The sequence below is a fragment of the Arachis stenosperma genome, chromosome 9 (genome assembly GCF_014773155.1).
Source record: "Arachis stenosperma cultivar V10309 chromosome 9, arast.V10309.gnm1.PFL2, whole genome shotgun sequence".
NCBI classification, from domain to species: domain Eukaryota; kingdom Viridiplantae; phylum Streptophyta; class Magnoliopsida; order Fabales; family Fabaceae; genus Arachis; species Arachis stenosperma.
The window spans coordinates 153,709,632-153,735,202 of NC_080385.1; the positions used below are offsets into that span (position 1 = coordinate 153,709,632).

The 25,571-nt window shown below is 34.7% G+C and overlaps 2 protein-coding genes across 2 annotated transcripts; both read left to right on the forward strand.

Annotated features, from left to right (window-relative positions):
• The first annotated feature begins 14,686 nt into the window (after nucleotides 1-14,686).
• LOC130950812 (choline transporter protein 1-like) lies at nucleotides 14,687-19,353 on the forward strand. Its single transcript, XM_057879401.1, has 10 exons — nucleotides 14,687-15,022; nucleotides 15,400-15,758; nucleotides 16,042-16,187; nucleotides 16,484-16,667; nucleotides 16,879-16,952; nucleotides 17,091-17,204; nucleotides 17,382-17,738; nucleotides 18,126-18,386; nucleotides 18,554-18,781; nucleotides 18,964-19,353. Exons 1-10 carry the CDS (start codon nucleotides 14,838-14,840, stop codon nucleotides 19,156-19,158), a joined length of 2,103 nt encoding a protein of 700 aa, XP_057735384.1. The 5' UTR covers nucleotides 14,687-14,837; the 3' UTR covers nucleotides 19,159-19,353.
• A 3,617-nt stretch (nucleotides 19,354-22,970) lies between these two features.
• Nucleotides 22,971-25,139, forward strand: LOC130951021 (protein IQ-DOMAIN 19-like). Its single transcript, XM_057879635.1, has 4 exons — nucleotides 22,971-23,541; nucleotides 23,623-23,859; nucleotides 23,971-24,597; nucleotides 24,681-25,139. The coding sequence occupies exons 1-4, from the start codon at nucleotides 23,065-23,067 to the stop codon at nucleotides 24,696-24,698; spliced, it is 1,359 nt and encodes a 452-aa protein (XP_057735618.1). The 5' UTR covers nucleotides 22,971-23,064; the 3' UTR covers nucleotides 24,699-25,139.
• The last annotated feature ends 432 nt before the right edge of the window (nucleotides 25,140-25,571 follow it).

Genomic DNA, 25,571 nt, shown 5'->3' on the forward strand with positions numbered 1-25,571 from the left:
AGGTAGGGTAATACAAAAGCAAGGAAGCATAATTGTTGGAATGAGGTAAATCACTAGAATTGAGTGAGTGAATTAGTGTGACATTAATGACAAATAAGTGTGTGAATTCTAAATTGCGCGGTTTAGAACACACATTAGCATAAAAGTTATGTCACAAAAGAAGCATGCACTTTACTCATTCTACTATGCTTGAGATGCTTTAAGTGAACTTGTAAGGTAAAACAAGCATTAAAGAAGCATGAAAGCATTCAAGCCAAACACATATGGATGCATATAATCATAAAATACAATGCATTAAGGTAAATGCACAACATCATCCATCAAGAGGTTGCCTAATCACAAAATAAGGCTCAAATCACATGGTGGCCAAATCATGTAATTCAAGAAGAGTTACAAGCTCGAAGGCAATTCTCATCACTTGGTATTTTTCAAAAGATAAGCATGAAAAACTCAAGACCAAGTAGCAAAATATAACCTCAATTATAGGATCCAACAAAGATTATCTAAAAACATTAATGCTAAATTAGCATTTAGGCAATAAGGGGGAAGCAATGCATAGTAAACAAAGTCAATAATCCAACACTTATGATGAAAAGAGAGAAAATAAAATGAAAACTAAACTAAACTAACTAACAAACTAACCGACTAACTAATTAACTAACTAAAATAAATGGTTATCCATGGTGTTTGGAAGTGTTGGATGAGGGGTAGGAGGAGGGAAAAAGAAAGGAGGAGGAAAGAAATAGAAAGAGGAGAAGAAAAGAAATGAAGGAAGAAAATCCACGCGTACGCGCGCATGCCGCGCGCGCGGATGGTTTATTTCGAGAGTGGCGCGTACGCGTCATGTGCGCATGCGCGCGAATTGGTTTGTGCCTCAGGCCCAATTTCCGCATGGTGCAGGCCTAACTCTCGGGTCAAGGTATGGACGGTGGGACTTCTCAATCCACGCGTACGCGCGCATGCCGCGCACGCGTGGATGGTCCAAAATGCTTGATGCACGCGTACGCACGCAGTGCGCGTACGCGTGGATGGTGCTCTGTTTTTCAAATATTTTTTCTATGTTTTTGCACCAATATAAGCATTCTAAACCTCCAAACGGCTACCAAAACACCATAAAACCTTATTTGACATACTAAACTACCAATTAGACTCATTAAAACAATCAAAACAAGAATTTAAACTAATTCTACCCATATGTACAAAAAGAGAAAATGAAAAGAAGTTACCATGGTGGGGTGTCTCCCACCTAGCACTTTTATTTATTGTCCTTAAGTTGGACTTATGGGGAGCTTCTCTCAAGGTGGCTTGTGCTTGTACTCATCTTGGAACTTCCACCAATGCTTGGACTTCCAATAAGCTCCATCATGCAAGATTAATATCTCCAAGCTTTGATGGCGTTCTTCACAAACCATGGGCTCCCAATGTTGATCCTCATGTGTTCCCGGATCCCATATTTTGTCTTCACACCCATCTCCAAGTTGATTATCATTAATCCATGTGGGTGGTGAGCAAGGTGAATTCTCAACAAAGTGACCAAACATCCTTCTAGGCCCATGTATTCTAGTTATACACCAACCTTTACAATTAAGCTTTGAGCATGCAACCATAATGAACCTAGAATGATATTTCAAACCACTAACCATCTCCTTTTTACTCTTAAAGCCACAAATATGTCTTAGTTGACCATCCGTCTTAAGTAAACCATATTCAAGGGGGATAATAAAGCTTGAGCATAAGGAATTTACCCACTTGAATGAGAGAATGGATGGTGGTGGCTTGGGGAGAGGTATCTCCAATGTGCTTGCAAGCTCTACTCCCTTGTTTGCTTCCTTGTCAATCACTACCTCTTCATAAACTTCTTCATTCCCAATCCTTTGTTCATCAACTTCCTCTAACTCTTCTCCATCACTCAAGTCATAAATGGGAGGTTGAGAGAAATCTACCCCCATATCACTTTCAAATTCATTGGGAGAAGGTTCTTCAAATTCAAAGGATTCTTCACCAAGAAGATTGGATGCATGATCTTCATCACCAAGGGAACTCAATTCTTGCTTCATTCCTTCCAAGTCTTCATTCAAAAATTGTTTTGGAGGTTGTGCACTTTCCTCCTCATCATCAAATTCAATCTTCTTGGAGGGGTTTTCTTCAATTCTAAGTTCCCAAGGGGGTTCCGCATCTCCTAAGTCTTCAACCACTTCTTCCTCTTCTTCAATGACCATAGGTTCCTCCAATTGTTCTAACACAAAGTAGCATTCCTCATTTTCCACCGGAGTTTCCAATCTCTCCTTCATGCTATGCTTTTCAATTGATTCTCCACATGTAACCATGGGAGTGCCTTGAGTACTCAAATATTGGGAGACTAAATTGCTTACTACCTTGGTCAAAGTAGCCATAAATTCTAGTGTCTCCCTTTTCATTTCTCCTTGCCCTTGAAGTATAAGGCTAAGGATTTCATCCATTGAAGATTGGAGTGGATAAGAGGGTTCATTGTCTTGGAGAAAGGGTTCATTATAGGAAGGTGGTTCTTCTTAGTAAGGTGGTGGTGTGTATTGAGGTGGTTCTTGGGAGTAGTAATCTTGGAATTGTGGTTCCATGTATGGCTCATATGGTTCAAAAGGTGGTTGGTGTAGTGGATATGAATCATGGTCATATGGAGGTATTTGGTGAAAATAGGCTTGAGAGTGTGGTTGAGGTTCATGTTGAGGATATGACTCATAGGCATATGGTGGTGGTTCTTGAAAGTCACAAGGTGATTCACCATAGCAATTGGATTGATATGCATCAAAAAATGGCTCTTCTTCATAGTGCATTGGTGGAGGTTGTTGCCATGAGGATTGATCATATGCATATGGCTCCTCCCACCTTTGATTGTCCCATCCTTGATGCATCTCTTCATTGAAGTTCTCATCACCTACAACGTAGTTGTAATCACACTCATAGCCAAAGTGAGAATTCATAGTGGAAAGAAAAACAAAAATCAAAAGATAATAGAAAACAAGAGAAATAAAAATTCTACAACTAGCAAATAAAGCAAAGAGCAAGATATTTACACTATTCACATATATACAATAACCAATAACATAACACCATTGCAATCCCCGGCAACGGCGCCATTTTGACGATTAGATTTTTGATGGTTTAGAATTTCACAAATGAATTCTCGTTGCAAGTATAGTTTCTAAACCAACAATAATCCTTTCATACAAAAGATTGTTTGTCACAAGTAACAAACCCCTAAATTTATAAACCGAAGTATTGAAACCTCGGGTCGTTCTCCCTAGGAATTACAATAAAGTGTCTTGTTATTGGTTGTGAGTTATGATTGGGGTTTCTAAGATTTTGGACAAGAAATATAAATGGCAAGAAAATAAACTAACAACTAATAAAGCTCTTGGCAAGATATGAGAATTAGAAGTCCTATCCTAGTTATCCTCTTCAATTGTGATAACAAATTGTCCATTGCTCCCACTTAGTTAACCTCTAACCATGGAGGAAAGTCAAGTGGATGAATCAATTTGATTCCTCAAGTCCTAATCAACTCCTAAAGGAAAGACTAGCTTTAGAGGCATTCAAATCAATTAGCAACTTCTAATTATCAATCAACAAAGGAATTAGATAACTCAAGAGTCACTAATTACTCTACCTAGGCCAAGAGGAACAAAACCTACACTAAAATCCAACCAAGCATTTCATCAAACACTTGGAAGGCACAAAAGAAAAGCAAAGCAAATTGACAACAAGAATAGAATCTAACAACATTTATTGAAAGGAATTAACAACAACAATCAAAAGAAACACATTTATTATGAATTACCTTTTATTGAATTGGAAGAAAGTAGAAGAAACAATACTAGATCTACAACAAAATATAAGAACAACATAAAGGAAATTGCAATAAAAGAATGGAAGAAGAATGAATGTAACAACAAGGAATTGAGTAGATAGAAGTAGAAGAAGATGAATCTAAATCTAAATCTAAGAACTAATCCTAATCCTAATTCTAGAGAGAAGAGAGAGCTTCTCTCTCTAGAAACTACTTCTAAACTAATCCTAATGAGTGTGTAATGAACTAATGAGTTGGAAATTCCCTTTTCTCTTCAATCCTTGGCTTTAAATAGCATCTTTGGCGCCAAAGTTGGTTGGGATTGGGCCCCACAACCCTTCAGAATTCGTTGGCCACGTTTTCATAAAAAAAATCATAAACCAACACCGACGCGTACGCGCACAGCACGCGTACGCGTCCATGGGGTAATTCGCAGGTGCGCGCAAGCGCCAGGTGCGCGCGCGCGTCCATGGGCGAGTTCAACTTCTTTGACTTTTCATGATTACTCCACTTTGCATGCTTTCCCTCTTCACTCCTTTGATCCATTCCTAGCCCTTTTCAATCTGAAATCACTAACAAACATATCAAGGCATCTAGTGGAATCAAAGGGAGATTAAAACCATCAAATTAAGGGTCTAAAAGCATGTTTTCACATCTAAGCACAAATAAGGAGACAATCACAAAACCATGCTATTTCAATGGATAAATGAGGGTAAAAGGTATTAAAATCTCTTAGAATCAATGCAAGACAAACCGTCAAAATGGGGTTTGTCAGGGGATGGCTGGGGGCAAAAGTTGTCAAACACACCAACAAAGAACTCATATAACCATTCACACCTTTGATAACACAGAAAATGAAAGAAATAAAGTATTATAATGAACACCAATAACTAATCAACATGAAAAGATAAAGTTGTACAACAATAAACAGATACAAATAAGAACTGCTGCATTTCATTAAAATATTGATTGATAGTGATATACACAATTACATATGGTTATCTCCCCTATGATAAGGAGGATTCCAACATCTGACCACATATCCTAGTATGTAACCTAAAGAGGGTACAACGTTGAAAATGTGTCTAATCCCTAGCAAAGTCACTATTACAAAAGGAGGAGTTGAGAATAGACCAACTTGGCATATTACCCGAGCCATCACAAAAGAAAAATCCCTATATCTGACAATCCTATTTGTTGGACACAATCCAAAAAAGTCAAATCAAAATAGCATCCAGCCAGCATGATTACATGTCCATCTATTTGGAATCACAAGCCTTCGTAAATACTTATAAAAACACTATATCAAACACCTACACCTAGACACAACAGCTCAATTCCACACCTTCAATCAAACTCCATTAACCTTGGCAACCTTGAACCCACGCCCATCTACATCAACAGCAGCCTCTTCAAATTGAGGATTCAAATTCCTCTTACCCTTGGAGGTGACAACATGATTTTTATGAATAAGCTTCTCTCCATATTGCGAAGGTGCTTCAAGAACATGGGACAACACCTCCTATCACAATGAAATTAAAAAAAGATATGAAACTCACTCAAGAATGCAAAATACAATTAAAAACAGCACACATAGGAATGAGAAAAAAAATTATTATCCATCAGCACCTGAGTTTCTTTTTCTCCTGAGCTAAGCAATATATACAGTTCAGCAGAAAGATCATCACTAACAGTATCATTGCTGGGTATTTTCTCTTCTTTTCCATGTTCACCATTAATTAAGCCAACAAACTCAGTCCCTCCGAAAACAGCAGGCTTTTTTTCAGCCAAAAAATCTATAAGAATGGGGAATTTACACAAAATCCCAGAACACTCACCAGCATCTTTCTCACTTTTGATAAAACTATCTGAAGACTTCTTCTTAATACCAACATCCCCTTTTCCACAAGGAACAGATTTGTGTAAATCATGCTCCTATTCATATGCCATAAGAGTTTAAAAATACATAAGACCATAACAGAAATTCACTACAGCAAGATAAATAAATAAAAATAAGAAATTAAAGATGAATTAACACGATCTAAAAATATTTGTATGTATATCTAACCTTTTTTTGGAGTAGACTCGTCATCAACATCATAATCGGAAAGTTCAAATATCGCAATAATGGTGGAATCATCACAAATTCTCCTAACTCGGAAAGTCCCATAAACTATATCATGTGGGACACCTTTGGTATCAACCTTGAGCAGCAACTTCTTTCCAATGATCCCTTGGAATATGGGAGGATAAGTATCCCCACATATAAGCTGTTTTGAAAGTAATACATAAGAAATATAGAGTTTGAATAAGAAATATGGCAAACCATAAAGTGAACAACACATAAAAGAAAACTAAAAACATACACTTGCATCTCTTTGAACCTCAGTAAATAAGTCAGCACATGATTTCTTAAGCAAAGAAGATGCCTCACGATCAAAGAGAAGGAAAATACCCTCCCCAGTATGATCTTCAATTGTTATTTTAATTTTAAATCTGCATAGAGAAAAAAATAAAAAAGAACACAATCATTCAGATAAATAATACTAAGAAACCTTATTTTTATAAATAATCCACTCTACAAAACGAGAAGACATTTTTAACAAAATTTATGACCTTGGAGTGACATTAGTTATGTGCTTCAAACAAAAATCACAGTAATATGCACCATTTTGAGGATAGATACCCTTTCCACACACACAAGCAGAATACCACCAACCTCCATCCTCAACAATATCTTGAATTGCACCAAAAATGATAAAAAAAAAAACCCTCCTATCCAATGGGCATTTCAGAGTTAATTAATAACATGAATGAAAAAACAGATCTAGAAATTCTTGTTTGATTTTCTTTTTCGGTTCATTTGTGTATAAAAGAAACAGAAACACAACTAACTCAAAAGAAAACAACCTGATTGTTATCTTGAAGCTCTTCAATAGTACATTTTCTAGTTAAATGCATGAAATCATCTTCCAAGGAGAGAACTTTACCCTCATTTGTAATAAACAGTGGCTGGGTACCATTAACACCGTGCTCAATCATACTAAAAAAATTAATGCAAATACTTGTACTTCTTACTCCAGATTGCTTGTAAATAAAGAATACAATAAACATCAACAAAATAAAGAATACTAACCTCTGCCTGAATTCAACAACTTCAGGAATATCAGGATTAAATAACATTTGATGGCACACATCACATTTTGAAGACCTACTTGACCTAAACAGCAACAAAGAAAGAGTCTAGCAAACTTTATTGGAGACAATACCTAGAGCAGCCATGAGATGTACAGAAAAAAAACAATATACCCCTAAAGAACTTGACTTTTGTAAGTTGAATCACTACAACAGCCTGCTCCACATAGCCGGAGGCAAAGAAATGATTCACTTGATTAACATAATCCCAAACAATGCACATCGCACTGTAAGACTGAAACTCAAAAGATGACAAAGAATTAAACAGAAAATAAGCAAAAAAGATCATTAAAAGATAAAGAGAAAGTGCCAGAAATGACTCAATGAACATACTCTTTTGAAGTTAATTCCAATGCAATTATTTTCACAATTTTTCCCTCTTTTGCATATTCTTTCTCTTCTCTGATTGAAGTTAAAAGACCAATGACATCTATTCCAAATAAACACAATCTATTAACTATTCAAAGGATTTGTTAAAAAAACTTCAATAACAGAAAAGCAGGAAGTTATACACACCAACTAGGAAATCATAATCTTGGGTCATGTTCAGCAGCTCAGAAAAAGAAAACATGTTGAAACAAGTCTTAGGGATAACATCTTCATCAACAGCTACAATAGTGGTTCGGTGAAGGAAAACCAATTTGAATTCATGAGAAGTTGCTCTATAACTACCATGATTTGACACAACAGTAAAATATGCCATTCTATAAACTTGTCCTTCAACTATATGATCCCTAAATCTATTAAGCAGTGGTTTCTTGACTGTAGCTTGTATTTTTCCACACTAGAAATCGAACAAAAGAACAAAATCAGAATAATAAAACACATAATTTAAAGTTGAAAACTTAAAAAAAACAACTAAGACCATATTTAAAAGAGAAGCTAATAGGGGCTAACATGCTCATCAAGGAGAATCATCTCCATTGAGTTAGGAACCTCATGGTTACCAAAAGAGGGTACAACCCAAAGCCTTAAAACCCTAACTTTCAGCCGCCAAGCCTCTCTAGGAGGATGCATCTTAGAAATCATATCAAATAGAGGAGGCATTGCACTAAAAAGAAAGGAGATAAAAAGAGTTTATGAAATAGATCAAAATGTAAATAGAAAAATTCTGAAATAAATATAGCTTAGGAGCAAATACAACACAGCAGAATGTTTGTGCATTCAATGTGCTTCACCAACCATCCTTTTATAGAAAAAATCCAGGACACAATCTCACCTTTTTTAATTCAAATTCAGGAGAGAAATGGAGGGTAATTGAGTTGAATAACCAAATTTTTCATTTAATGAGGAAGAAGCTATGAATCAATTCATATCAATCACATCACCACTCACCAAATAGGTTAGATAGAAAGCCCATACCTTGATACACATTCTCACATTCTCATCTCCATTCAATGGCACATAGACAACTAGTCATAGCAGCAAAACCTGAAACAACACAAAAGCACGTAAAAGAATTGATACTTTCGAGAAATAAAAAAATAGGGACCAGAAATTGAGATATCACACCACACCTACTACAGTGCAGCTACATGTCATTAGACCATAGGAAAGGCAGTCACCAACTACCCCAAACAATGATTCTAGTGATGGCAATGAGAGTTGGTAAATGTGTTAGGTATGGATACATTCGAAACAGCAGATAAATAGGAACAAAAGTATAGACAAACATGAATAAAAGTCTGTCAATCACATCAACATTCATGAAATGAATGATAATGAAACCTGATGATACCTTTATAATGATTCCCAAATTTCCAATTTCCAATAAAGAATATATAGCACAACCTTATTATGTGTGGAGAACACATTTTCATGGAAAGACCAGCTACTGGATAGTTTTTTCTTTGGCTAAGGACATGTGCTAGTTAGACAAAGAATACCATGAATCCATTTTACTCGCACAAGGCCATTCCTTTCTCAATGAACCTCTTAACTTGAGGCCAAGGAGGTGTATGTCCATCCAACAGCTAAAGTATAAAATAGAATTAACACAATCAACAGAAAAATGTAATCCAATTCAGTTGAACTTAAAAAATAAATAAACAAACAACAGGCTACACATCAATTTTTGTGAATCACATTACCACTGATAGAATAGATTAGGTACAAAACCCATTCCCAGTGGTGGAGCTTAGTTCAGACAAGGGGGGGCCACGGCCCCCCCAAACTTTTTATAAAAAAATTAGTAGTATTTTTTCAAAAGATAAAAAATAATTTAATTGGTTTAAATACTTTACTATGACTTAAAGTACCCAATAAATTTAATAAGCAACACTCTTTCTACCTTTAAGTTTAAATATAAAAAATTAGATATTTTTATTTATTTAATTTAATATTATTTTATATTTTACTATTTATTTAATTTAATTTTTTATATGATAAAAAATAATTGAATATTCAATAAGTATTAATATTATTGTATTTGTATAAATTGATAAAAAAAATTCAATAAATATTATAAATTTTAATATTTGTTCTTCTAACTTCTTCTTTACATATTCTACAGGATATATATTCAAATTTTATTATAAAATAATAATGAAAAATTAAAGAATTGATGCATTTTTTAAGAGGAAGACTAATATTTAAGAAGGAGAACATATAATTTTTACAATATCAACACATGTAGATAGTTTTTCTACTTTAATGAATCGTGAAAAAAGTGAGATACAACTTTTAAAAGTTCAAAAAGTTACATCTGATAAGTTTGACCTTAATTTTTTGGAACGAGACCCTGAAAAACGGCTTTAAATTTGGCAATATCACCAAAACCAGAGAAATGAGATTAGACGAGCTTATCTTAAATGGAGTCCATATCAAAAGCATTTTAACAATTATCTTCTATGTGGCCTCCCCAAAATTTTATTTCAAGTTCTGCCACTGCCCATTCCTTCATAATCATCCACACAACTCACATGCAACCAGAAACACAAATAGTGGAGTGATGCCATCATTTTTTTTTCTCTAATTATCAATAGAAAATAAGAATGGAAAAAAATTGTGAAAATTAGTTAAACTTTGGGGCCCCTAGTAACACAAATAGTGGAGTGATACCATCTTATTCTAATAAAGCCACTTTCTTTGTGAATGATATCTCAAATTAAGGACAAAGACCCCATGTCTTTTCAAGAGTTGAAATACAAAATAATTTTTACATAAATAATTAAAAATTTGAGAATAAAATTGAGTTGAATAACTAAATCTTTCATTCAATAAGGAAAATGTTATGAATTAATTCATATCAATCACATCACTACTTACCAAATAGGTTAGATAGAAAGCCCATACCTTGATAGGCATTCTCACATTCTCATCACCATTCAATAGCATAGAGACAACTACTCATAGGAGCAAAATCTGAAGCAACACAAAAACAGGAAAAACAAGAGAAACTTTCAAGAAATCAAGAAATAGGGACCAGAAATTGAGATATGAGACAATACCTACTACAGTGTACCTACACGTCATAAGACCATAGGGAAGGCAGTAATCAACTACCCCAAACAATGATTCTACTCATGACAATGAGAGTTGGTATAAATTGGTTAGGTAAGGATACATTTAAAATAGAAGATGAGTAGGGAAAAAATTATAGACAAACATGAGTAAAAATCTCTCAATGACATCAACATTCATGGAAGGGATAAGATTGAAACCTCATACGTTGATAATGATCTCCAAATTTCGAATTTTCAATGAAGAATATAGAGCACAACCTTATTATGTATCCAGACCACATTTTCATGCGAATATTACATCAAACATAGATAAGGGGACATGTTTCTGAACACAGAAAATAATTTAAAAACTCAAGGGATTTGTTGAATGTATACAAAGTAAAAAATTAAAAATATATTCATGAAAAAAAATAAAACACATGCAACAAACAATTCAGCAGGTAACAAATGGAGATCTGATAATGAGTTCAAACTGAAAGTTAACAGCGACTCCCAAAAATTGTAACGAAGAAGATGAACCCAACAAAAAAATTGAATAACCAAATCTTTCATTTAATGAGGAAGAAGCTATGAATCAATTCATATCAATCACATCACCACTCACCAAATAGGTTAGATAGAAAGCCTATACCTTGATAGGCATTCCCACATTCTCATCTCCATTCAATGACACATAGACAACTAATGATAGCAGCAAAACCTGAACCAACATAAAATAGGAAGAAGAAGTGAACCTTTGGAGAAATAAAAAAATAGGGACCAAAAATTGAGATTTTACACCACACCTACTACAGTGCAGCTACATGTCATTAGACCACAGGGAAGACAGTCACCAACTACCCCAAACAATGATTCTAGTGATGGCAATGAGAATTGGTAAATGTGTTAGGTAGGAATAAATTCGAGACAGCAGATAAATGAGAACAAAAGTATACACAAACATAAATAAAAAGCTGTCAATCACATCAACATTCATAAAAAGGATGAGACTGAAACCTCATACCTTGATAATGATTCCAAATTTTTAATTTTCAATAAAGAATATATAGCACAACCTTATTATGTGTGGAGAACACATTTTCATGGGAAGACCAGCTGCTGGATAGTTTTTTCTTTGGCTAAAGACATGTGCTAGTTAGATAAAGAACACCATGAAGCCATTTTATTGGCACAAGGCCATTCTTTTTTCAATGAACCTCTTAACTTGGGGCCAAGGAGGTGTATGTCCATCCAACAGCTGAAATATAAAACAAATTTGACACAATCAACAGAAAAATGTAATCTAATTCAGTTGAACTTAAAAAATAAATAAACAAACAATAGGCTATACATCAATTTTTGTGAATCACATCACCACTGATAAAATAGATTAGGTACAAAATCAATTCCTTCATAACCATCCACACAACCCACATGCAACCAGAAACACAAATAGTGGAATGATGCCATAATTTTTTTCTCTAATCATCAATAGAAAATAAGAATGGAAAAAATTGTGAAATTTAGTTAAACTTTGGGGCAGACCTAGTAATACAAATAGTGGAGTGATGCCATCTTATTCTAACAAAGCCACTTCCTTTGTGAATAACATCTCAAATTCAAGAAAAGACTCCCATGTCTTTTCAAGAGGTGAAATACAAAATAATTTTTACATAAATAATAAAAAAACTGAGAATGCAATTGAGTTGAAAAAAAAATCTTTCATTCAATGAGGAATATGCTATGAATCAATTCATATCAATCACATCAATACTCACCAAATAGGTTAGATAAAAAGCCCATACCTTGATAGGCAATCCCACATTCTCATTTCCATTCAATGGCATAGAGAGAACTAATCATAGGAGCAAAACTTGAACCAACACAAAAACAGGAAAAACAAGTGAAACTTTCAAGAAATCAAGAAATAGGGACCAAAAATTGAGATATGAGACCATACCTAGTACAGTGCACCTACAGGTCATAAGACCATAGGGAAGGCAGTAATCAACTACCCGAAACAATGATTCTACTCATCACAATGAGAGTTGGTAAATATGTTAGGTAAGGATACATTCAAAACAGCAGATGAGTGGGAAAAAAAGTATAGACAAACATGAGTAAAAATCTCTCAATGACATCAACATTCATGAAAGGGATGAGATTCAAACCTCATACCTTGATAATGATTCCCAAATTTTGAATTCCCAATGAAGAATATACAGAACAACCTTATTATGTATTCAGACCATATTTTCATGCGAAGATTACATCAAACATAGAGAACAGAACATGTTTTTGAATACAGAAAACAGTTTAAAAACTCAAGGAATTTGTTGAATGTACACAAACTAAAAAATTAAAAATATATTCATGAAAAACACAAAACACATGCAACAAACAATTCAACAGGTAACAAAAGGAGATCTGATAATGAGTTCAAACTGAAGGATAACAGCAACTCCCAAAAAAATGTAACCAAGAACATGAACCCACAAAAAAACCAAGTCACATACACAATTTACAAATTAGAAATTTTAGAAACCCTAGACAATAACATGTGCGTTAAACATCGAACAGATACCCAAAACGATCATAATTTGCAAGATTAGGAATTTCACAAACCCTAGAGAATAAAATGTCGATTAACCATAGAACAGATACAAAAAATGACCAGAATTTACACAATTAGGGATTTCACAAACCATAGACAATAAAACCTGGCTCAATCGTGGAACAGATGACAAAATTCATCACAAGGATCGACACAATGAAGGAAAATATAAAGGATGAAGAGCAAAATAGGTTTGGATGCACCTGATTGATTGATCTGAGATCTTGAATCTGAGCGAAAAATTGGGAAATCACTAACCCGGATGAACGGCGACGAACAAACTCCCAGGAAAACACAGCTCGTACACAGAGTTTCATACGCCAGACGAAACAGAATTTGGAGAAGATTGCAAAGCTCCTAGGGTTCCAAGAAATCATTACCTATTCAAACAGATCCATCAAGAAGGAAGGTTGTCTCAGTGATTCAGTGAAAAAGATGCCAGGTTGCGTGAGAGAGAAGGTGAAAGGGATGGCTGACGACAACTGTTAGAGGAGCACATGCATCCCTGAACGCGAGAAGCCAGGTGGAGGAGGTGCCACCGTGGAGGAGAGCCTCCACCTGGGACTGGAACCGGCGTGGGATGCGGGGAGCTCTCCAGCTCGGAGATGAATCCACGCCTATCTAGTGTATAATGATATTATTATTGACAAATATTAATATAAATTTAGTTTTAATATATTATTATAATAAAAATTTATATTTAAACATTATATATATTATATAAATAATTTAAATTAAATATATAAAATTATAATATTTTATAATATTTATAAAATATAATAAAACATGAATAAATAAAAATATTTATACTTTATTTTATCATAAGGGTATTAATGTAATTTTATACTATTATGATTTTTTTATTTTTAATTTTCTTTCTATTTAAACAAAAAAAAAATTATTTTATTTTTTTATTTATTTTCTATTCATCCAAACAATATATAAATAACTCAATTTTTTTTTATTTTTTTTTTCCTTATTTTCTTTTCTCTTATTTTTTTTCTTCTATTTTCTTTGCAATATTCAAACAAAGTGGAAGAGTAAAAGAAAAAGGCAGGCAAAAGCAAAAGTAGCTTAAGCCAAAGTGACACATTCTTTGACAAGCCGCAAAACATGGATTCTTACAAAAATAAATTAATAAGTAAAAATATATTAAATAACTAATACTTATATTTTTTTTTTACTAAAAATATTAACCATTAACATTCCTAATAAATAATTATGTTTGTCTTGCAAGTGATCATGAAAATTCGTAATTTTTAACGTATTCTAATCAATGGCCGCCTTTGCGACTCAAATTAAAATCCATTATACTTTCTCTAAATAAATAACATCCCAACTAGGATGTGAAGATCTATGTCTTAATATCAAAGAAGGCTTTATTTAATATTTTATGGTTTTATCAATAGTTACTTGTATAAATATAAAAAAATTATTAGATAGATAATATTTTAATATTTTAATGATAGTAAATATATAAATATTTATTTTCTCTATAAAAATCACTTAAATTTATATCTTTAATAAATATTGTTAGGACACTAGATAAAAGAAACTTTTATTTTATTAATAAAGCAAATCTAAAACCCACTTGCTTCTTCACACTGGTTTCATACTCTGCTCTGTTCTGCTCTGCTCCGCTCCGCTCCGCTCCTTCTTCATCCTCTGCAACACTCACCTCTCTCCTTGAGTCCATTATATGCTAAATCGAAGCAAAGTTTGTAGCTTGATATAGAAACAAAGCTTGAGAAGAAGAAAAAAAATGAGGGGTCCTTTGGGTGCAGTAATAGGAAGATACCCATCAAGTGATGGAGTCACTCAAATGGGAGCAATCATTAGCCACAATAGGAAATGCAGAGACATAACTGTTCTTGTCATCTTCATTGCATTTTGGATAGCAATGATTGTTAACTCCAGCTTTGGTTTCAACCAAGGGAACCCCCTCAGGTAAGAATAATGTCAAAGTTTCCAGCTTTATCTAATTTAGCTTTGTGTTAAGCTGTAGAGTGGATTTTATGCTATTGACAAGTTGAGATTTTGAATGTGAACTTTGACTGTTTCTCACTGGGATTATCTTATAGCAATCCATGGTTCACTTTACTATTTTTTATTATTTAAAATCATTTTTAGCTCAGCATGCTTCAAATACAAGACAATGTGTGTGTTAATTATGCAATTTGATTTTGTAATTGTATGCTTACTTGGGAACTTATAAGTAAGAAGTGGGACTTGAATGTGTAGCTGCTTGAAGTCCATAATTTTATTCTCTTTTTTTGTTGGTATCAATGTGCAACTTATGATCACTTGCCACTGTGGTTTGCTAGGCTTACTTATGGAGTGGATTACAAAGGCAATGTGTGTGGGGACAAGCATTCAGATCCTAACCTTAGTAAGTTGGAGGTTAGATATTGGCAAAATCCTAATCAGGTTTATCAGAGTGGATTGAAGGATAGCCAATTTAAGCTGGTTGATGCACGCACTATATGCTTGTCTGAGTGCCCTATACCTTCTGATGATTCTCTAAATTGGGTGTGTGATTATCCTGATGGAGATATTCGTCTTTCCATGAAAGACTGGATTAATAGGAACTATGATTACTTTGAGTTTCTTACACCTGAAATGAGAAACTCCTCTCTTCAACTTCAAGGTCCATGCTATCCTGTCATATTTCCTAGTGTAAATGGTGAGCAAACTTTTGTTTAAGACCGTTCTTGTTTTATACTTACCAAAGTGGTTGTATGGAAGTGTTACTTCAAATTCTTGACTTAGCTGCAGGGTATGGTTCTTGTAAGAGGAATTTACTCTCTCTCCTCCCCCCCCCCCCCCCCCCTTCCCTTATTATTGCTTTGTTTTTAAAGTTCTGGCTTTCTTTAGAAAAAAAATTGTTGGGAGTGGGGAAGTGAGGGAGGATGTATAGATTTAGAATTTTCAAAACTAATGGTTCTCAAAACATATTTTGTGCCTAGTTTACTGGAGTTGCCAGTTTATTGCTCGACCGTCAAATACTTCTTTGAAGCATTGGCAGCAGATGGGTGGAGTCAGCATAAATGAAAACATTGTTATTGATAAATCAATTCACAAATCCATTAATTCTCGGTCAGCTGTCTTGAAGGTTAGGAATTTTCATCTTCCTACTATTCTTATTAGTATTTTGATTGCAATTTTTACAGGGAAAGTATAGTTGTATACCACTTACATCAGACTTCTAGCAATTTTGTGTGTATTGTAGAGTGTGTCCGATGTTACCACCATGCGCAATAGATGCATTAGTGTGATTTATCGGCTGACATGTAAGAGTTATATTGTTAGGAGTTGAATTTGTGGATGCTTGTAGATATGCATGTGTATTATGACTATTATCATGTTATGTGCTGTAGAATGTCAACTTGTAATTCTTTGTGTGTGCAGAGATACATGGCTGATATGGGGAAGGCATGGCCTGTGCTGATTGTTTGTGGAGGAATTTTGCCTCTTTTTCTGTCTGTGATTTGGCTGATGTTGATTCGGCATTTTGTTGCTGCAATGCCATGGATTACAGTGGTTCTCTTTAATGTTCTAATAATATCAGTCACAATGTTCTATTACCTTAAAGGTTGGATCTCTGTTTGGCTATTTCAGTATTTCTTGAACAAAATATCTGTTTTTTCAGAGAAATATACATTTTTAATATATGTTTCTTATATTTGAAACCAATTTTGCTTATATTGCTGTTTTGAATATATAGCCATGGAGTAATTATCCGTATCTATCTGTTGGAAAAAATCATTAAAAAATACTGAGTTGGTTTTCTTCCTCACTTTTAGCTGGATGGATTGGAAATGATGCTATTTCTCCTATCATTGGTGAGCATGACACTTATACTAACGTATTTGGGAGGGTAAGTACCATCATATTTGAAACCCCGCCCTTCTCCATGTCTTTTTTCTTTTATATATATACACACATGTTTTGATCTGTGATGTTGATTTTGATTATTGACTTTACATATGTCTGATGGCAATATTTTGCTTTTTAGGAACTAACTCATCTACGTGCTATCGCTATACTTATGACCTTTATCATGGCTGTTGCAATTCTTACATCAATTGCTATTGTCCGACGCATCCTTATGGCAACATCTGTCCTGAAGGCAAGAATTGCTTTACGATATGCAGTTACTATAATTTGTCTAGTTTTGTTTGCTAAGTTGATATCTGATAGCAATATGTCTGTCTGTTTAACACTAGAGTCAGAGATGACAGTGCAGCAGTATTTCCACTATCCTAGTCAATCAGTTTAATTGATTTTTGGCAAATCTTGCTCACAGGTTGCTGCAAAAGTCATTGGAGAAGTTCAAGCTCTCATTATTTTCCCAATTGTACCATATGCTATCCTGGCAGTGTTTTACATGTTTTGGATTTCAGCTGCTCTACATTTGTTCAGCTCTGGCCAGATTGTTCAGAATAACTGCAACGCTAACTGCTGCACATATGATCTTGTGGCTAAACGGGTGAACTGTGATCGCTGTTGTGGATATAGCATTCATTATACACCACATATTGGAGTTGCAATCCTTTTTCACCTATTTGGGTGTTATTGGGTTACACAATTTTTCACAGCATGTTCCTCTACAGTAATTGCTGGATCTATTGCCTCTTATTACTGGGCCCGAGGTGAAACATCTGTAAGTCACAATGCCTTATCCTAATTGAATATTCGATGGATAAGATAATGGTTTCTTGCAAGCAAAATAACTAAAAATGTTATTATACTGAACATGTATAGTCCAAGCCTAACAAGACCATAATTTGCAATTTGCTCAGAAATGGTTACTGATTCGTAGTAGTAGTCGGTGTAGCATGGTTAAGGATTGGTTTATCTAGATTGTAATTGTACTTGGGTCGAGACGAACTTGCAGGTACATGATATTAGTATTAGAGTGCAGTTCAAATTTGCAAACAACTATAGCTTGTTTGGTTAATTTGAATGGATTAGTTTTAGCACTTTGGTTTTGATATTTACAAAATTCCTATTTACATGTTATTCATATAATTAATATTTTTCAATGCAGCAAGAAATTCCATTTCTTACAGTCTTTTCCTCCATGAAGAGGCTTATGCGTTACAGTCTTGGGTCTGTCGCCCTTGGCTCTCTGATTGTGTCATTTGTAGAATCAATCCGATTTCTGCTTGAATCCATTCGTCGCAAAATAAAAGTCTCTGATCATTGGCCTGACAACTGGATAGGGAAGGCTGCATACCAATCTTCTAGATGTTTTCTCAGGTGTATTGAGTGGACCATCAAATCAGTAAACCGAAATGCTTACATCATGGTAAATTTTGTCACTTTATTTGTGGTATCATCAACCTTAATACAACAAATTTTGCATATTAATTGTATCATTAAAATGTTTCCAATGAAGCTTGCTTCACTAGATTGTTTCTTAATTTTATGCTTAGAATATAATTTCAACTTAAAGTATTTTCTTGCATTCTGCAGATTGCTATTACAGGAAAAAGCTTCTTTAGTGCTTCATCTATTGCAACAGAGTTGATCATGAATAACATCCTAAAGATCGGGCGTCTTAACGTGATTGGAGATGTTATCTTGTTCCTTGGAAAACTATGTGTCAGCCTTGCAAGTGCTCTATTTGCATTCCTCATGTTGGATACACACAAGTACAGCTCTGCTCATAACAAGATATCATCTCCACTCTTGCCTGTTGTGGTATGTTTTCTAAAATATAGTTGAGTAGATGGAAAATCATTTAGCAAAAGCTTAAAAGATGGTAATTCAGGATAAGTTGCTACCTAGAAGGACCAAGAGCTGGAAAGTAGTTGCTAACAGAGAAGTCTTATATCATTTAATGTGATTTTCACACACTTTGCTTTTCATTTTGTTTAATGCAGGTATGCTGGGCTCTTGGGTACATTGTTGCAACTCTTTTTTTCGCAGTTGTGGAGATGTCAATTGAAACAATTGTTCTCTCATTCTGCCAAGATTCTGAAGAGCACCAAGGGCTAGCCCAGTATGCTCCACCCCTTCTCATTGAAACTCTTGGTGACCACAATGAGGTGCAGAGACTCACACAAGGACCACAGTGAAGTGTGTCCATGTACGATTTTGCTTATGATGATAAGTTTTTAGATATTTTTGCTACCCCTTGTATATATGTCTTGATCATATACATTTTTGGACAAAGGTTATGGTGGGATTATCTTTTGATAAGTTGGGTTATTTAGATTTATATATACCAAGCTATGAACACAAACATAATTATTGTATTATGTAATATAATCTTCTTCAAAAGTACATCTCAGAACAAGAATTATTAATTATAAGCTTTCTTTGTTTAGTGTAAGTTCTACTACAAAATCTCAAATTTCTTTACATTCAAAATGCAAGTGAAAACAATTTTATTTAAAAGGTTTAAGATAGTTCTTTGCTTGTCCAAGATATGTCCATTCTAATTCCAGAAAAAGCAATATGAAACCTCTATGAAAGCTGCAATTCATTGTAGAGAAATAGCTTGAAATATTGGTTGATTGAAGCCATTAGTTTTCTTATCTGAGAGTTACTAGTTGTGTGTTTCTTAAAAGTTGTATGAAAATCAGACAGAGTCATATGTAGGCCGCCAATGTAGTTGCTCTGAATCTTTGAAAAATGAAGTGTGTTTTTCACTGGGCCATCAGAGTTCGGTAGCCTCTGGTCATCGATACGTTGGTGGACTTTGAATGGGGCTTATCTGCATATGGATTAGTGTTCCTTTTTAGCTAATTAAGCCACTTTGACCATGCAACTACATAGATTTAACACCATTCATGCACCGCAAAATATACCAGTGTTAGATTTACTTGCTTTCTTTTTTTAAGATAGGAAGATTATTATAAGTCCTATATTTTTCAATAATATGACTTCTAGATAAATTATTAAGAGTGAAAATAATGTTCATTTTTAGAGTTAGCTTTTGAAGTTAAGTTAGATTTGCTCAATTTTAATTTTAATATAGTATTACAGTTTATTTGATCCAATATTGTTGGACCACTAATTTCACCTCCAAATGTTTATACTTCAGATTGTTATTTTTGGACACGAAGAGACTGTATTATAAGTTTTACGTCTCTTGGTTGTATTTGTTTTTTGAGACTGAGAACAGAAGATTGATTGGAACTGAATATTGTGTTTGGTAATCGGGATTGGAACTAAAATTTTAATTTTGAGATACAAAATTTTTGTCTCTTGAGTACCTCAAAAACATAGACACAGAAAAGGACGAAAACTGAAACTTTAATAATATTTCTTTTTAAAAATATTTTCATTTAATTTTTAAAATTCCAAATCTATCCCTAAAACTTTATATTTATATTAAACCAAACATAATTTTGAGACATATTTCAATCATGTATATTTTACACCAAATATAATATAAAAACTTAATTTAATCTCGGTCTCTGTCTTTAAATTTCTATCTTCTTATCCTTGTGTTTTCCTTAATTTTTAGAATTGAGTTAGGTAAGTATAGAAAGTCTTGATAATACTGCTTCTATGCATGCAAGCACGTACACATTCACAGGATACAAAGTTTCATTGCTTGTGAATTGTGACGGAACACCGTAGCCTATAGGTAGGGAGCAGAGAGAGTCATGTGGCGTTGCATCCATGCACATTACTGGTGAGTTCTCTCTTTGATGAGAGAAAAGCAATCAGAAGAAAGAACAAATGAAGCATTGCATGTGCTCCCACTGCTACTACATTGGACATAAAGTTTATAAGAATCTGTTTTAATTAAGAGTTTAAAACACTATCTCACATGCATTATTTTTTTATTTTTAATGAAACGAAACCATGTGAACAGCACTTATATTCTTAATAAACTTGACTTCTTCTTTGCCTTTTGTAGCATTACGTGCTGAAGAATAGAATGTCATTGAATCGATTTAGACTATATATTTTCACATGTGAAATCGAGTTCCACGTGGGACTCTAATACCATTTTCTCATGCCCATGATTAAACATTTGTCATCTATTAGTAGTTTACTAACAATTTCAATATAGTTTCTAATACTATAAATATTGAAACTCTTATGAAAATTGTATAAGTAGCAAGGTGATGTTACACTCTAACATATGGAGATTCTCTGCATCAGAGATCAGATTAATTAAATTCTGAAAACTTAATTTTAAATTGGTTTTCAATAACACTAGATAATACAAGAAGTTTCCAAGAAAATGCATGACTTCTATCCTATGATCAAGTGTCTCACTTAATGATTTTGTATTGGATTCGGTGAATCATTATTGGTTACTATTTAAACCATAAGAAGACAACCTTCAATAAAAGACTTATCAGGAATCAAATTATTGTGGTTTTGTTTTATGTTTCGTCCATCATCTTATAAATTATTGATATATGATATTCAATTACATTAAGGGCTCCAGGATGGTTCATATTTGTAGCTGTTACTGATGCTGCTCTATAGTCTAATCTATTAACCTTGATTTAGCCATAGTCATTATTTTCGAATTTACAAGCATCTTATAAAGTATTATTTAAATGTTAGTTGAGAGAGAGGTTGAACTTACTCTCAGTGCTTAATAGATGTCTTTTAAAGAGTAATAAAAACATCATTTCTGTTTCAAAGGAATACCTTGATTATAACTTATTAGGAGTTGGGGTAGCTAGAAAGGACCACAGGGGAATTTGCCAATTTGGTTAAGCATAATATATCAACTAATATAAGTTGGTTAAGAGAACAAGGATAGAATTAGTGGAGGAAATAGGCCAAATCCCAATGCGTTGTTTCCTCCTGCAAAACACCTAGTCAAATGGGAAGCATATAAACATGCCATGTGAATGCCAACTAGATGTTTTTGCTTAACAAAATTCATCTTTGAAAATAAACAATAAAAATCACTAGTCTATGATGGATATAGCAAGGGGCCTAACCTTATTAATTTGATATCCCTTTATAAGCTACCACTTGGTCCCTTCTGATAATTGACCTTAGGTTGGTGTACATTATTTGCATGCAACTTATTGAGCAATTATTGTAAATTTTGAACATGTAGCACAAAAGTACTTGAATCTACCTAGCCCTTTGGTCATAGAATTATAGGAAAAAAAAGGGTAAGTAACCAAATATTTTAATCCCCATCACTAGTATTAATACTTGGCACATTAGAGTGTTAGGGTGCATGGATAGGATGGGCACATGCAGATCCTAAGGACCCTCACTCAATCACTTATTTAGTGTCCCCACTAAGGTCTTCTAATTTTCAATAGTTCTAAGGTCCCTACATGGACCCTCACTTCAAGCCAAGCCATAATATGAGTATTTTACACGGATGCTGCATGTTCTTCCCCTATTTTCACATGCTTTCTGATCCAATCTCCAACCTATTATTCCTTATTAACCGACAACTGAAATCACCATAACACCCTTTGTTTAGTGGCCTTACCTGTGGGGACTCGATTCTTTTTCAGTTTAGAGGGTAAAGAATCTAATCCCATTAGTGCTCCAGAAGAAGAGTTTCCTATTAGTTTCTTCTTAGATTTTACACACACAAGCAAGCATTTTAAGTTACATGGCACTGATCCAAACACAAGAATAAAAAAGGGTAGCTTGTACCGAAAAAAATGATGAGATGAAACAGTTAGTTTAGGCTGTCAAAGAACCTTATGCTATTCTCAGTGAGGGGACCATATATTTCAAAGAATATTTAGTATTACTGAATCACAATTACTAGGTAGTTTTTTATATTATATTTAAAAGTCTCTTATTAGTGATAATATGTGTCATTCTCAATGTAATAATTTTCCACTTTCAATGAATGTGAAGATAGCCAAGGTTGAATTATAAGAAAAAAGGGAGGGGCCATATATGACTATAGTATTGAAAGCAACTTATTATTAGACATGAAGAGATCTATCTACAAATGATTTTGTTACTGTCTTCTTCCACTAAGTTGTTGCAACAATCAACTTCAGCTTTCTAAGTTTTTGATAGAGATGGGGAAGGCAGGGAAATGGCTTAGAAACTTCTTGACAGGGAAGAAAGAAAGGGAAAAGGAGAAGGTGAAGGACAAATGTGGTGGTAATGCAACAAGCCTGAATTCTTCAAATGGAACAGAAAATCCAACCACTCCAAATTCCACAACCCCAAAGGAGAAAAGGAGATGGAGCTTTAGAAGATCATCTGCCACATCCACATCCACACCAACAACACCTTCCAAGGAATTGAACTTTGCAGAATCAAATGTCACTGCTTCACAGACACCACAAGCTGCTGCCACCACAGATATTCCTCTGGATGATGAGCAGAAGAAGCATGCCATGGCTGTGGCTGCTGCCACGGAGGCAGCAGCTGACGCGGCAGTGGCTGCAGCTCAGGCTGCGGCTGCTGTGATCCGCTTGGCTTCTGGTTCCAATGGAACAGCTGAAGAGGCTGCAGCCATCAAAATTCAATCTGTCTTTAGGTCCTACTTGGTATGTAGCTTCCAAGGAAGCTTGTTTGTTTTCTCTTTCATTTTCATATGAATATCTTTGTGATGTTTATTTATGTGACAGGCAAGAAAAGCATTGTGTGCTCTCAGAGGACTAGTGAAGTTGCAGGCTCTGGTAAGGGGTCACTTGGTGAGAAAACAGGCCAAGGCAACACTGAGATGCATGCAGGCTTTGGTGACAGCACAGGCTAGAGCTCGTGTTCAGAGGATCCGAATTGCATCATCAGAAGGGAAGTCTTATCAGAAGCAATCAAGTTTCAGAAACACTACAGAGGAAGATTTATATGCTCAAGTGTATAATGTAAGTTCCATGACATAATGGTTGAAATTTTCAACTTAGATTTGCAGCATTGAAGAGAAGAGTTGTTTGTTTTCATCACCAATAAAATTGGTTCTTGATTTGTGGATATAGGAAATGGAGAGAGGCATGGAAGAGAACATCAAGATTGTGGAGATGGATGTCTGTGAATCAAAAGGAAACTCTAGAAGCAGAAGCAGCAGTGTGCATAAATTTCCAGCATATTATTCAAAGGAAGAAAACTTGAAGGTATCACCAGCTCCATCAGCCTTAACAGAGTTTAGTCCAAGAGCATGTAGTGGACACTTTGAGGACTGCTTCAGCACAGCACAGAGCAGCCCTCAATGCTACTCGGCCGCGTCTGGAGCTGACGATTCGAAGCATCCCTTCTCCTTCCCTAGGCCAGGCTATGGTGAGGTGATGTCCTATGACTACCCTTTGTTTCCAAATTACATGGCCAACACAGAATCATCAAGGGCCAAAGTGAGATCACACAGTGCACCAAAGCAAAGGCCTGATTCATTTGAGAGGCAGCTGAGCCGGCGAAGAGCTTCTGTGGAAGGAAGGAATGTGCCAAGGCCTGTGAGGATGCAGAGGTCATCTTCACATGTAGGTGCCACTAATCCATGGTCAGCAATCAAGCTTGATAGGTCCTCAGTTTCACTCAAGGACAGTGAGTGTGGATCAACAAGTACAGTCCTCACAAACACTAATTACTGCAGATCCCTTGTTGCATATCATGTAAGTACTACCTCTTTGAAATTAAATTAGATCCATATAATGTGTGAACATGTTTTAATTGTGATCTTTTGATTTGGATGCAGCATCATGGAGATAGGTAGTGATAGTGCAACTTTGCTGAGTGTTCCTCTTCTTCTACTTTTACTACATATATATATTGAAGGCCAACTTTTGTAGACTTTCTTCCTGTGTCTTACTTAGTAAGAATTCATTGTAACGGTTTTGTGGACTGTGTATAAGTTTTTAACAAGCGATGTATTCCCTAAATAGATTCAAGTTTACTGCTAGTAAATTATGTGAGGCTTTCCAAATAAACATATTCACCTTTAGAGGAACATTCATTTCCCATATCTCCTTCCATAACTCCCTCATATCCTCACTCAGTCACTTGTTGAAGCTGCATTTACATTCACTGCCTGTTTTCCAATTGCTATGAATCAGATTTGAGAACTTTAGGCTTTAGCCCAATACAAACTACAGGATGGTCTAAAGTCATCCGCTATGCACCAAAAATATATCAGATTTGTAGGGCTTAAGCCCATGACTACAAAAGATAAGAATATTATTTGTTATCCATTATCCATTACACAAAAAATCATTCTAGAAAGTAGAAACTGACTCCAAAGCAGCAATCACCCGGACGCAATCATAAGAAGCATCAGCCACTTAATACAATACAAAGAGATTGGAATGTAAAACTGTCAGATTGGAATGTAAAACTGTCACATATATAGGGAAGGAAACAAGAGCGCCGACTAGTTTGTGAAGGAAAGTTTACAAGCAGAGTAAATTACCAATTATGCCCCCAAAATTGTAAAACGCTGACATTAATAATCTTAATATTTGTTAACGATAATTATACTCCTGAAAAGTCTAAAAACGCTACAAATATGCCCAACCGTGAAGTGAGGCCTTCTCCGTTAAACGGAACATGGTGATGTGGCAAACGAGAATCCAACGTGGCATTCTCATTA

Bases quoted from the DNA above. Each gene is read 5' to 3' on its own strand.
- LOC130950812 (XM_057879401.1), top strand. From the start codon at position 14,838: ATGAGGGGTCCTTTGGGTGCAGTAATAGGAAGATACCCATCAAGTGAT. The intron at 16,188-16,483 runs GTTAGGAATTTT...TTGTGTGTGCAG, and splicing joins CTCGGTCAGCTGTCTTGAAG to AGATACATGGCTGATATGGG. The intron at 17,205-17,381 runs GCAAGAATTGCT...TCTTGCTCACAG, and splicing joins TGGCAACATCTGTCCTGAAG to GTTGCTGCAAAAGTCATTGG.
- LOC130951021 (XM_057879635.1), top strand. From the start codon at position 23,065: ATGGGGAAGGCAGGGAAATGGCTTAGAAACTTCTTGACAGGGAAGAAA. The intron at 23,542-23,622 runs GTATGTAGCTTC...TTTATGTGACAG, and splicing joins CTGTCTTTAGGTCCTACTTG to GCAAGAAAAGCATTGTGTGC. The intron at 23,860-23,970 runs GTAAGTTCCATG...TTGTGGATATAG, and splicing joins TATATGCTCAAGTGTATAAT to GAAATGGAGAGAGGCATGGA.